General features: G+C 43.2%; 1 protein-coding gene across 20 annotated transcripts in view; it reads right to left on the bottom strand.

Annotated features, from left to right (window-relative positions):
- The window catches only part of DAB1 (DAB adaptor protein 1), a 1,102,825-nt gene that overhangs the window by 204,975 nt on the left and 884,693 nt on the right, over nt 1-13,157 (bottom strand). For all 20 annotated transcript variants that reach the window (XM_077450623.1, XM_077450620.1, XM_077450628.1 and 17 more), the window contains one exon: nt 5,721-5,819. In XM_077450623.1, coding sequence (XP_077306749.1) covers nt 5,721-5,819 — 99 coding nt within the window. The remainder of the gene's footprint in view (nt 1-5,720; nt 5,820-13,157) is intronic.

Below are 13,157 nucleotides of genomic sequence, written 5' to 3'. Positions count from 1 at the left end.
AGAAAAGTAAGGAAGGCAAAAAGTAGGGGAAGAAAGAATGATGGGATTAAGAAGGGAAAGACAGAAGTAAGGAACAGAAGAAGGGAACAAAATGACAAAGAAAGGAGAGAAGGAAGGATGGACACAGCCATAGCTCTGCAAGTGAGTGAAGATTTAACACACCTTATGGAAAGAAAAAGGGAAGGAAGGAGGAAAAGAAGGAAGGAAGGAGGACAGGTTGGAGAAAAGAAAGAAAGATAAGAAGCAGAGGAAGAAGGGATTAAAGAATTAAGCAGGGAAAGAATGAAGGAAATAAGTTCAAAGAAAGGAAGGAGGACAAGTTAGGAAAGAAAGATGGAAAGAAGGTAAAAACAAAGGAAAAAATGAAGAATGGAGAAAAAGAAGAAAGATTGGAAAAAGGAAGAAAAAGGGAAGGAAGTTAAGAAGTAGAGGAAGAAAGAATGATGGAATTAGAAAGGCAAAGACAGACGCAAAATAAGCAGGGAAGAACAGAAGACGGGAAAAAAAGAAGGAAGGAAGGACACAGCCATAGCTCTTCAAGAGAGTGAAGATTTACCACACCTGCAAAAAAAGAAGGATGGGAATAAGAACAAAATCAAGGGAGGAAGGATGAAAGGACTGAAGGAAGGACAGGTTGGGAAAAAGGAAGGGAGATAAGAAGCTGAGAAAGAAGGAATGAAGGAATTAAGCAGGTAAACATGAAGGAAAGAAGTTCAAAGAAAGGAAGGAGGAAAACAAGTAGGGAAAGAGGGATGGAAAGAAGGAAAAAAATAAATAAAAGAAGGAAGGAAGAGATGAAGGACGGAGAGAAAGAAGAATGGTTGAAAAAAGGAAGGAAGATTAGAAGTAGAGAAAGAAAGAATGACGGAATTAGGAAGAAGGAAAAGGCAGGGAAGAACAGAAGAAGGGAAAAAATAAAAAAAAAGATAGGAAGGGAAGGAAGGAAGGAAGGGAAGGAAGGAAGAAAGGAAGGGAAGGAAGGGACAGACACAAAAATAGCTCTTCAAGAGAGTGAAGATTTACCCCACCTTCTGGAAAGAAAGAAGGAATTACAGGTTGGAGAAAAGGAAAGTAGATAAGAATCAGAGAAAGGAATGAAGCAATTAAGCAGTGAAAGAATGACGGAAAGAAGTTCAAAGAAAGGAAGGAAGAAAACAAGAAAGGACATAAGAATGGAAAGAAGGAAAAAAAGAAGTAAGAAAGGAAGGATGGAGAGAAAAAACAAAGATTGGAAAAAGGAAGAAAAGTAAGGAAGACAAAAAGTAGGGGAAGAAAGAATGATGGGATTGAGAAGGGAAAGACAGAAGTAAGGAACAGAAGAAGGGAACAAAATAACAAAGAAAGGAGGGAAGGAAGGATGGACACAGCCATAGCTCTTCAATGGAATAAAGATTTAACACACCTTCTGAAAAGAAGGAAGGAAGGGAGAGCGAAAGGATGAAAAGAAGGAAGGAAGGGAGAGTGAAAGGATGAAAAGAAGGAAGGGAGAGCGAAAGGATGAAAAGAAGGAAGGAAGGGAGAGTGAAAGGATGAAAAGAAGGAAGAGAGAACAAAAGAAAAAAGGAAGGAAGGAGGACAGGTTGCAAAAAAGGAAGGGAGATAAGAAGCAGAAGAAGAAGGAATGAAGGCAAGAAATTCAAAGAAAGGAAGGAGGGGAACAAGTAAGGAAAGAAGGATGGGAAGAAGGAAAGAAGGAAGGAAGAAACAGAGGATTAAGATAAAGAAGAAAGGTTGAAAAAAGGAAGATACAAGGAAAATAAGAAGTAGAGGAAGAAAGAATGATGGAATTAGGAAAGGAAAGACAGAAGGAAAAAATAAGGGAAGAACAGAAGAAGGAAAAAAGAATAAGGAAGGAAGGAAGGAAGGAAGGAAGGACACAGCCTTAGCTCTTCAAGAGTGAAGATTTAATATAGCTCAGAAGGGCTTCGCACACCTCCAGTGTATAGAGACAAAAGGGAATTGAAGATATATGTTGGTTACAATCTCTTTGTGTTCCTGTGTATCTCAGGCGGAGTTCCCCCACAGCAGCAGATGTGAGGAGCAGCAGACGGTCCCGCGGGGCCTGTATTGCCGCGGATCTAGCTTGTACTGGCAAATCATACATCACTGTCTGCATCTACCTGCCAGATCCCATGCCGGCTGGACTTTCATGTTACACCAAACTGCTTATGTGCAAAATTGCCTGTCCTTCCCACATAGATGAATAATGGGCTGCTAGTACCGGGCCTGTGAACTGTATGAGAACACAGTCCTAGTGACACCGTCATGGCCGGAGGTCAGAAAAATGGCCATTTATTGCAAATCAGTCTGGTGGCGGCTGTTCAAAGTTTGCTGGCTCTAAATCTGGCACAGTCTTTATTTTTGTCTACTTCTCCATTCAGAGGAGATTATTTGTTTTAAAAAAAAATGTTATAATTTTCCTTCCACTTCACAATTATGAGCCACTTTGTGTTGGTCTATCACATAAAATCAGAATAAAATACATGTATGTTTTTGTTTGTAACATGACAAAATGTGGAGAAATGTCAAGGGGTATGAATACTTTTTCAAGGCACTGTATGCTGGTGTGTGCTGGCCCACCCACTGTTGAAACCAGTTACCACTCTCCTTGTGGCAACTATGGCTACCAACTCTTCATGGGGTTTACTATTCTTCAGTTTGTGAATGAGCAGGGAGCCTCTGTAGAGAGTCCTTCCTGTCCATTCATTCTACAGTGCAGCTCAGGCTGCAGAAAAAAGGATTGGGGACTTGTGTCCTCTTCACCTTCCCTCTATAACTCCATCCAGGGTGCCCCTCTCTTAGCAAGGGGGGGGGGGCAGGGCTGGTTTTCAACCCAAGCATCTCCTAAGTCAAATCTCACTCTCAAAGTATGGGGGCATCTAATGGCCACCAATAGGGCCATTACAGGGGGGCCTGGGCAGTTTTATGGTGCTGCAAGTTCCACAGAAATTCAAATAACAGTTTAGTGGCCCCCTCGTCATGTCATGTTTACCTTCCATTCCTGAATGAACACAGTGAGCAATCGGTACCAATCACTCATGTGTTCATTCATAACTGAAGCTTAGTAAACTGTGTTTAAACATCAGGTTGTGAAGAGGGAGCCTCTATAGCTAGAACTTCCTGTTCATTCATTTTGCAGTACAGCTGGGGCTGCAGAGAAAGGAATGGGATCTGTGTCCTCAATATTTCTTCCTCTGAAAAGTGAGACATCAGGAGTCCGTTTAGACCCCTAATATTTCACCAATGCACCCCCCCCCCCCCCCACAGGGCTATTAAAAAACAATTGTAAAAAATAATGAAAAAAAACAATTAACCACTTTAACCCTGGAAGAATTTCCCCCCTTCCCAGAGCATTTTTTGCGATTTTGTCCTGCGTCGATTTAGCTGACAATTGCGCGGTCGTGCAACATGGCACCCAAACAAAATTAACGTCCTTTTTTTCCCACAAATAGAGCTTTCTTTTGGTGGTATTTGATCACCTCTGCGGTATTTATTTTTTGCACTATAAACAAAAAAAAGAGCGACAATTTTGAAAACAAAAAGCTATATTTTTTACTTTTTGCTATAATAAATAGCCCCAAAAATTATATAAAAAAAAATATTTTTTTTTCCTCAGTTTAGGCCAATATATTATTCTACATATTTTTGGTTAAAAAAAAAAAATCGCAATAAGCTTATATTGATTGGTTTGCGCAAAAGTTATAGCGTCTACAAAATAGGGGATAGATTTATGGCATTTTTATTATTAATTTTTTGTTTTACTAGTAATGGCGGTGATCAGCGATTTTTATCGGGACTGCGACATTATGTCAGACACGCCGGACATGTCGGACACTTTTGACACTATTTTGGGACCATTGTCATTTATACAGCGATCAGTGCTATAAAAATGCACCGGTTACTGTGTAAATGACACTGGCAGTGAATGGGTTAACCACTAGGGAGGGGTTAAGTGTGTCCTAGGGAGTGATTCTATCTGTGGGGGGGGGGGGGGGGGCTCACTACTACATGACAGAGATCACTACTCCGGATGACTGGGAGCAGTAGATCCCTGTCATGTTGCTAGGCAGAAGAGGAAAATGTCTCCTTTACCTGTTCTTTGCCTGTTCTGCCTCTCCTTGCCAACAATCGCGGGCCACCGGCGAACTTCGTGTTCACGGTACCCGTGGGCACGATCCCGCGGCGCGCACACACACGTGCCCCATGGGCGTCAAATTCAAAGGGACGTACATGTACGCCCATTTGCCCTGCCTGTGCCATTCTGCCGACGTATATTGGTGTGCGGCGGTCGGCAAGTGGTTCAGGCAGTGATGGCGAACTTTGGCACCCCAGATGTGTTGGAACTACATTTCCCATGATGCTCCACTACACTGCAGAGTTCATTAGCATCATGGGAAATGTAGTTCCAAAACATCTGGAGTGCCGAGGTTCACCATCACTGGGTTAAGGGCTCACAGGAACTCTGGCCGCATGAATGAGTGGTCTGACTGTGCGGCTGGTGCCGTGTTCAAGGCCATACAACTGCACCTGCCCACCCCGCCAAGGATGGGGGGGCCCCGTCAGGTAGACTGTATGGGGCTCCGTGATTTCTAAGCCCCTGTACACACGGTCGGAGATTTCGACAACCAAATCCGTCGGATTTTGTCCGTCGGATCTTGTCCGAAACTGTTGCATACACACGGTCGGACTAAGTTGTCGAAAAATCCGATCTTTCAGAACATGATGACGTAATTTCGTTACGATGGGACTACATTCAGGCTAGTAGCCAATAGCTTTGATGTAGGAATTTGATCTGAGCATGCGTGGCACTTGGTCCGATCAAAATTCTCTACACATGATCGGAGTATGTCCGATCGAACCAGTTGGTCGGAAAATATTTCCAACAAGTTGGAAAATTGGGTCCGACGGATATTCAGACGGAATCAGTCCGATGCATACCACACACAGTCGGATTATCCGACAATGCGGTCCGATAGGACACATTCCGACAGATTCTCCGACCGTGTGTACAAGACTTAAGAGGAGCCTGAAGGTTGGGTTATGGGTACCACTACAGAAGAACAATACAATGGCCGGCAGAGAGAGTCGAATGGAATCCCAGGTGAGCCTCAGCTGCAAGACTACCACCATACAAGATCTGCCTTTCCCACCACTAAGCCCCTTGTACACACGGTCGGACATTCTGACAACCAAATCCGTTGGATTTTGTCCGACGGATTTTGTCCGAAACTGTTGCATACACACGGTCGGACAAAGTTGTCAGAAAATCCGATCGTTCGTAACGTGATGACGTTATTTCGTTACGACGGGACTATGTTCAGGCTAGTAGCCAATAGCTTTGATCTAGGAATTTGATCTGAGCATGCGTGGCACTTTGTCCGATCGGAATTCTCTACAAACGATCGGACAAAGTCCGATCGGATCATGTTGTCGGAAAATTTTATAGCCCAGCTCTAAAACTTTGTTGGTCGGATATTTTCCGACAGAAACAGTCCGATGGAGCCCACACACACGGTCGGATTATCCGACAACGCGGTCCGATCTGACATTTTCCGTCTGAATGTCCGGCCGTGTGTACAAGGGCTTAGGCAATTGCTCATCCGTGAGTCACTCTGAACATAACGGATCTTTGGATATTGCTTATCTGCTATGTAGAACATGTGTATTCTGGGAATATTAAACAGTTGGAAAGTGACAGCGTGTGATCCATGTCTACTTACACCAGTCTTCTCATCAAAGATTTTTATCCCTCCAAAGGAAACCGTTAGAAAGACTTTCTGTTTGTGTTCGCCTTTTGAACGCGCTCCTGCGGCAATACCCTGTAGAGAAGAGAAGAGGAAACTTTGGGGGTTACTGGGTCACCCTATTATTCCTCCTCACCCCCTTTTGAACTAATGAAGATCAGTTAGAACTGGTAAGAGCAATGTTTAAAAAGAGCACCTCCACCTCTGGGCAAGTTTTCACTGTTAAATGCGGCATAAATACTTTGCAATTTTTCACAAATATCGTTTGTTTTCCATGTCTTTGTCCTCCATCCTCTAACACTTCTCTCTCTTTTTTTTTACTTAAAAAAATGTTTGCAGTTTTCAGAATACTTTTTTTTTTTTCTTTAATAAACTGCAGACAGTACGAAAGTGTATTTAAACCTAAAGCCAGGGCCGTCTTTAATATTGATTGGACCCTGGGCAAAACTTTTCTTGGCCCCCCCCCCATGCAGTTTTGCTCTCCACCTACTCTGAGACTTACAATAAATAGCAGCTAGACTCAAAATAAGTTTACTGAATCAGATCAGGCAGCTATTGCGATTGGTTGCCAGAGGTTACAGTGTATCATTACCGCTCACTGACTGGTTGTTAGAGGTTACAGTGTATCATTATCGCTCACTGACTGGTTGTTAGATGTTACAGTGTATCATTATCGCTCACTGACTGGTTGTTAGAGGTTACAGCACATATTATTGCTCACTGACTGGTTGTTAGAGGTTACAGCACACATTATCGCTCACTGACTGGTTGTTAGAGGTTACAGCACACATTATGGCTCACTGATTAGTTGCTAGAGGTTACAGCACATGATTTCTGCTTGTTGACTGGTTGCTAGAGATTACTGTGGATATGACCTCAGGGTGGCATTATATACATATCACTGCCGCTGGCGGACGCTATTTACGTATGAATGCCACCTTTACATATGAATGCCACTGCTATTTACATATGAATGCAGGTAATTTACATGTAAAAACAGGGTCTGCAGGTGAGTCATCTGTACACAACAATAGGGCAGAGCTGGGCAGCATTAGTAGCAGCACTTCACGCTGAGATATCGGGACACAGCACATGACTAAAACCTCAAGGGATGAGGAAATTTAAACCAGGATAGTTGGCAAGTATGAGGCAGCTGCTTTGGACCCCACAAAAATGACAGGGCCCAGGGCAGCTGCCCCTTTTGCCCTGCCTTAAAAACGGCCCTGCCTAAATCTGCACTTTTGTGTCGCACTTGGCCATCAAGGGAGCAGCCAAGGGTCAAGATGTTTTTGGGCCAGCTTTGGCATAGTTCTTCTGGCATATCCTCCTGGCAGTTCTCCATCTGGGCACTACTTCCTAGGTCTCTCTTTGAATCTCCCCGCTGTATCTTCCTGCACTCCGGGTATCTCTATGATGTCCATCTCTGATGTCCATTTATGCTCTCCATTGTGCAGTCCACCAGGATTGGTGCCTGACCTCACGAATGCTCTTCTGGAAGAATGGTCAAACATCCCCATAGACACCCTCCTAAACCTTGTGGACGGCCTTCCCAGAAGAGTTGAAGCTGTTATAGCTGCAAAGGGCGGGGCCAACTCAATATTGAACCCTACGGACTAAAGCCCCATACACTCTATTCGATTTTCTTCAGATTTATGTCTTCAGATTTACCAAAACCAAATAATATGAGGTCAAACCTTAAGCGTTTCAATTTGTATCCAATCAGGCAGGCCCTCGCACTAAATGGTTTTGGTAAATCTGAAGACAAATATCTGCAGAAACTCTAATGCCCCATACACACGGTCGGACATTCCGACCACAAAATCCGTCGGATTTTTTCCAACGGACTTTGGCCGAAACTTGTGTTGCATACACACGGTTGCACAAAGTTGTCGGAAAATCCGATCGTTCGGAAACGAGGTGGCGTAGAAAACGTACGACGGGACTATGTAGAGGCCAGTAGCCAATAGCTTTCGTTTCCACATTTTTTCTGAGCATGCGTGCCACTTTGTGCGTCGGAAACTCTCTACACACGATCGGAAAAAGTCCGATCGGATTTTGTCGTTGAAAAAATTTAGATCAGGGATATGCAATTAGTGGACCTCCAGCTGTTGCAAAACTACAAGTCCCATCATACCTCTTCCTCTGGGTGTCATGCTTGTGGCTGTCAGAGTCTTGCTATGCCTCATGGGACTTGTAGTTCTGCAACAGCTGGAGGTCCGCTAATTGCATATCCCTGTTTTAGATCCAGCTCTCAAACTTTTTCCGTCGGAAATTCCGACAGAAAAAGTCCGATAGAGCCCACACACGATCCGATTTTCCGACAATATAATCCGATCTGACTTTTTCCATCTGAATTTCTGACCGTGTGTATGGGGCATTATGCCGAGTACACACGACCGAACTTTCCAGCAGAATAGGTCCGACGGAATCATTTCATCGGATATTCCGATCATGTGTGGGGGCTTCAGTGGACTTTTTTTTTTTCAAAAACTCTGACGGACCTAGAAATAGAACATGTTTTAAATCTTTCAGACGGAATCAACTCCTATCGGGAAAACCGTTCGTCTGTGTGCTGGTCCAACGGACCAAAAACGACGCAATGGCAGCTATTGGCTACTGGCTATTGAACTTCCTTTCTCTAGTCCCGTCGTACGTCATCACGTTCTAAACGAATGGACTTTGGAGTGATCGTGTGTGGGCAAGTCCGTTTCTGCGGAACTCCATCGGAAAGACCGTCAGAGTTTATTCTGATGGAAAAACCGGTCGCGTGTACACGGCATTATGCCCTGTACACACGATAGGATTTTCCGACAACAAAATCCATTGTTTTTTTTCTGACGGTTGTTGGCTCAAACTTGTCTTGCCTACACACCGGTCACACAAATGTTGGTCGGAAATTCCGAACGTCAAGAACGCGGTGACGTGCAACACGTACGACGAGCCGAGAAAAAAAGTTCAATCGCCAGTGCTGCTCTGCTCCTCTTCTTGATTCCGAGCATGCGTGGCACTTTGTGTGTTGGAATTGTGTACACACAATCGGAATTTACGCGAACGTATTTTGTTGTCGGAAAATTTGGGAACCAGCTCTCAAATTTTGTGTGACAGAAATTCCGATGGAAAATGTCCGATGGAGCCTACACACGGCCGGAATTTCCGACAACAAGCTCCTATCAAACATTTTCCGTCGGAAAATCCTATCGTGTGTACGGGGGCATTATAGTGTGTATGGGAGTCATAAGCCTTGTTCACACGATCCGATTGTTGGCCAAAAAAGCATCAGACTTTTGTCCGAAGGGCAAACCTTGTGGACGGCCTTCCCAGAAGAGATGAAGCCGTTATAGCTGCAAAGGGTGGGCCAACTCAGTATTGAACCCTACAGACTAAGACTGGGATGTCATTAGCCCATGTACACACGGTCGGAAATTCCGACCGAAAAGGTCCGATCGGACCATGTTGCCGGATAATCCGACCATGTGTGGGCTACATCGGACTTTTTCCGTCGGAATGTCCGAACAACAAAATTTGGGAGCTGGATATAACATTTTCCGACAACGTGATCCGATCGCACTTTGTCCGATCGTTTGTAAAGAATTTTCGATCGGACAAAGTGCCACGCATGCTCAGATCAAATTACGAGACCAAAGCTATTGGCTACTAGCCGCAACGTAGTCCCGTCGCAATGAATGAACGTCATCACGTTCCGAACGATCGGATTTTCCGACAACTTTGTCCGACCGCGTGTATGCAACACAAGTTTCGGACAAAATCCATTGGAAAAAAACGAATTTTGTTGTCGGAATGTCCGACGGTGTGTACAAGGGCTTACACCCCTTTCACACTGGGGCATTTTTCAGGCGCTTTAGCGTTAAAAAAAGCGCATGTAAAGCGCTTGAAAGAAGCCTCATCTGCAATCTCAATGTGAAAGCCCGAGTGCTTTTACACTGAGATCCCTTTCACACTGGGGCGTTTTTTAGGCGCTTAAGCTTTAAAAAAAAGCACCTGAAAGAAGCTGCAACTGCAATCCCAATGTAAAAGCCAGAGTGCTTTCACACTGAGGCACTGCGCTGGCAGGGCGTCAAAAAAAAGTCCTGCAAGCAGCTTCTTTGCAGCGCTTTTGGAGCTCCTAAAGCGCCCCTATCCATTGAAATCAATGGAAAGCGCCTGAAAAACGCCAGAAAAGCGCCTGAAAAGCGCTTTTGGCAGCGGCACTTTGTGGGCACTTTTAACCTTTTATTTGGCCACTAGTAGGGGTTTAAAGCGCCCCAATAGCGCTCGAAAAACACTGGTAAAGCGCTGCTAGTTTAACCACTTCCCGACCAGCGGACGACGAAGTACATCGACAGAATGGCACGGGCAGGCATATTGGCGTACAGGTACATCCAATATTCAATGCCGCCCTGCCTTCGGGAGCGCGCCGGCGCGCTCCCGCGCTGGTCGGGACCCCCGTGAGTCCGGTCGCGGGACCCGTGGACTCGATCGCCGCGGCCATCCCCGCGATCGTCTCACGGAGCGGCCGAATGGAGGAAATGCCGAGTAAACAGCATTTCTCCATTCTGTCTAGCAACTAGTGACGCTGATCTCTGCTCCATGTGATTGGAGCAGAGATCAGTGTTCACTAAATGAAAGCCCAACCCCCCCACAGTTAGTAACACACCCCTAGGAACACTTAACCCCTACACTGCCACCCACTGGTTAACCCCTTCACTGCCAGTGTCATTTACACAGGAATCACTGCATTTATATAGCACTGATTGCTGTATAAATGACAATGGTCCCAAAAATGTGTCAAAAATGTCCAATGGGTCCCCCACAATGTCCCAGTCACAATAAAAATCACTGATCGCCGTCATTACTAGTGTAATGGAAATTTGTAGGTTCTGTATATAATTGTATTATATTTTATATGTATTGCACAATGCCCTCACTGTGCACACGGCACCAATAATGTTTTCAGTACATGTTTTGCATTCTTTCGAGTTCTGATTAGAATAAGCCTGCCTATGTAACGCCCCTTGTTACCATAAACGTACAATTGTAATATTAATGTGATACCTACGTAACCATGTGTATAAAAGCCTTCAAATGTGTCATAATAAAGGAGAACGGTTATTTGGAAAGATGCTGAGCGTATCTTTTGTGTCTGTTCCCTACTGCAGTAGTTATTAATTTGGAACCACTAATCAATATGAGGATAGGAGTTGCCTATCATCAAAATATCCATTTCAGGTGGCGAAGCCAGCCCAGCAGGGGTTATCAGGTGACCCTGAGTATCCGAAACGAGGAGCTTGAGACGATCCGGGAAATTCTGATAATCAGCCGGCTGAGGTAAGCCTTTTGCTTACATTTGGGTTATCAGACTTCCTTGATCGGTAAGGCATTTTCGGGACAAAGGGTACCTATTTTACTCCCCTTAATCGAACTGTATTGATTAGTGGTTATATGTTATGTTGTCACTGTCTACTGTCCATCAGAGTGTTATAGAGAAAGGGAAGAATAGTGCTGTTCACAGGTATATGTAGTACATCTGCTAGATAAAGTATTTTAGAGGCAAGAGGGTATAGGCACAAGTAGAGAAGACTGGCCAGTCATTATGGGCATTAAATTAAGTAAGGGAATGAAGGGTAAGAGACCCTCAAAAATGCCCAGCGCAAGAGGAGCGCTATATATGAACCGAAGGTGCGGTTCCGCCTATACTGAGCCCCTAGATTAATGGTTAAAGTGGACAGGGATCCACAAAGGGTAACTGGGTTACCACCAAAGTCCACAGGGACAAAGAATCATGCAGAGTATACAGCTAGAGAAACGGCTATTTATGTGAGCAGGATGGATCATGAGTGACATTAACACTAGAGAGAAAGGGACTTTTTGATGTTAAGTTGTGGGATGAATTTGGGGTCAGACACAACAACTAGTAAAGTCAAGAAACAGTAATGAGAGTTAAAACAGAATGCTTTATATGTTGTCAGAGAGGGAAGATGGGATGAGCACTATGGCTGCCCGTCTGATCATAGAAGGTACAGTATGTGAAGTATGGAATTACAATACATTGGATGCAAAGGATATCAGAACAAAATAAAGAAAGCAGAAGTTTAAGCAAGGAAGTATTAAAGAGCGTTAAAAGAAAGTGAGAGAATGATATGCATGTGTTGTGTACAAATGGGAATAATGTAAGCGATTTTAGAGCGATACTTGTGTATGTTTGTGAATGCTGGAACCTTTAGTTCGCTCGCTTGTGTCATGTACGCAGATGTGACCCCCACCTTTGTGCTCTCCTCAAAGAATGTGGCTGACATGAGAGATTGGTGATAAGCTGGGAGGACACCATGCCAATTTCAGTTTTTTAGACAAAACATTTATAACAAAATGTGCCGGGTTAACGAGTCTAATGATAAACAATGTGATCACAATTATTTTTGAATCTGTTTTCCAAACATGGTAAAATCAAGGTTACATTTAACCATGTCTTACACTAATTGAATATCTTTTGATAGTGGAAACAGTGCATTAAAAAAAAAAGAGAGAGAAATTGAGTAAAATTAAGTAATATGTCCCCCTTTAAGGACATTTATCTGTGCATATATATTAGTGTGTGATATTGAAATGATCATATGAGTATTAATTTCTAATATGAGTTTAACAATTTTATTAATAAATATAGATATATTGAAACTGGTTTAGACAACCTTTGGTTGGAAATGAAATCAAGGTTAATGGGGAAATTGGTAAAAATGGAATTAGTTTAGATTAAGATAACAATTTTGTAATTTTACATTTATTGAGTGGAAAGAAAAAATATTAAGATGAGGTTGTTGATTTGAATACAGCTGCAATAATGTTTAACAAAGCCAAGATGGATGGGATACATAGGAAGTTTTTCTACAGAAATGAAATCTTAAAGTCTGATAATAACTTAATGTGCGGTCCATGATGTGAGAGTAATAATAACATTTAAATATAACAGACCCATCACATCAAGTCCACACACCCTGTTAGGATAGCTGCTGCCTGCAGCCAGTTGGTTTATAGTTTTTGATGGCCAAGTGCTTTCTGGTCCGTCATAAATATTGTTGGTCCTTTTGTTTTTATGTATTTTTATTTTTGAAATCCAAAGCAGAATGTGTGGATTGTGAAATGATGTGCCCCTTTTCCATGTAAGTGCAGTGGGTATAAGTAGAAGAATATTTTGGATTTATGGACATCTCTGCATGACCGCAGGGTATTCTTATTTATTATATTGCCAGGAAAAAGTTGTCTTTTTGAAACATTAAACTGGAGTTCTTACACAAACAGCATGATAGAAAACAAGCCATTGTTATATTTATGCAAGCTGGACCCAGTAATGAAGGGTTCACTCTGATATATCAGAGTTGTAGCTTTATGGAAAGTTGCTATTAGACAAAGTTACAGATATTA

This window comes from Lithobates pipiens, unplaced genomic scaffold, assembly GCF_037356315.1.
Source record: "Lithobates pipiens isolate NorthernLeopardFrog02 unplaced genomic scaffold, aLitPip1_a1.2 Scaffold_23, whole genome shotgun sequence".
Lineage (NCBI taxonomy): Eukaryota > Metazoa > Chordata > Amphibia > Anura > Ranidae > Lithobates > Lithobates pipiens.
The sequence above is the reverse complement of the archived record's forward strand: the minus strand, read 5'-3'. Positions and strand labels throughout refer to the sequence as shown.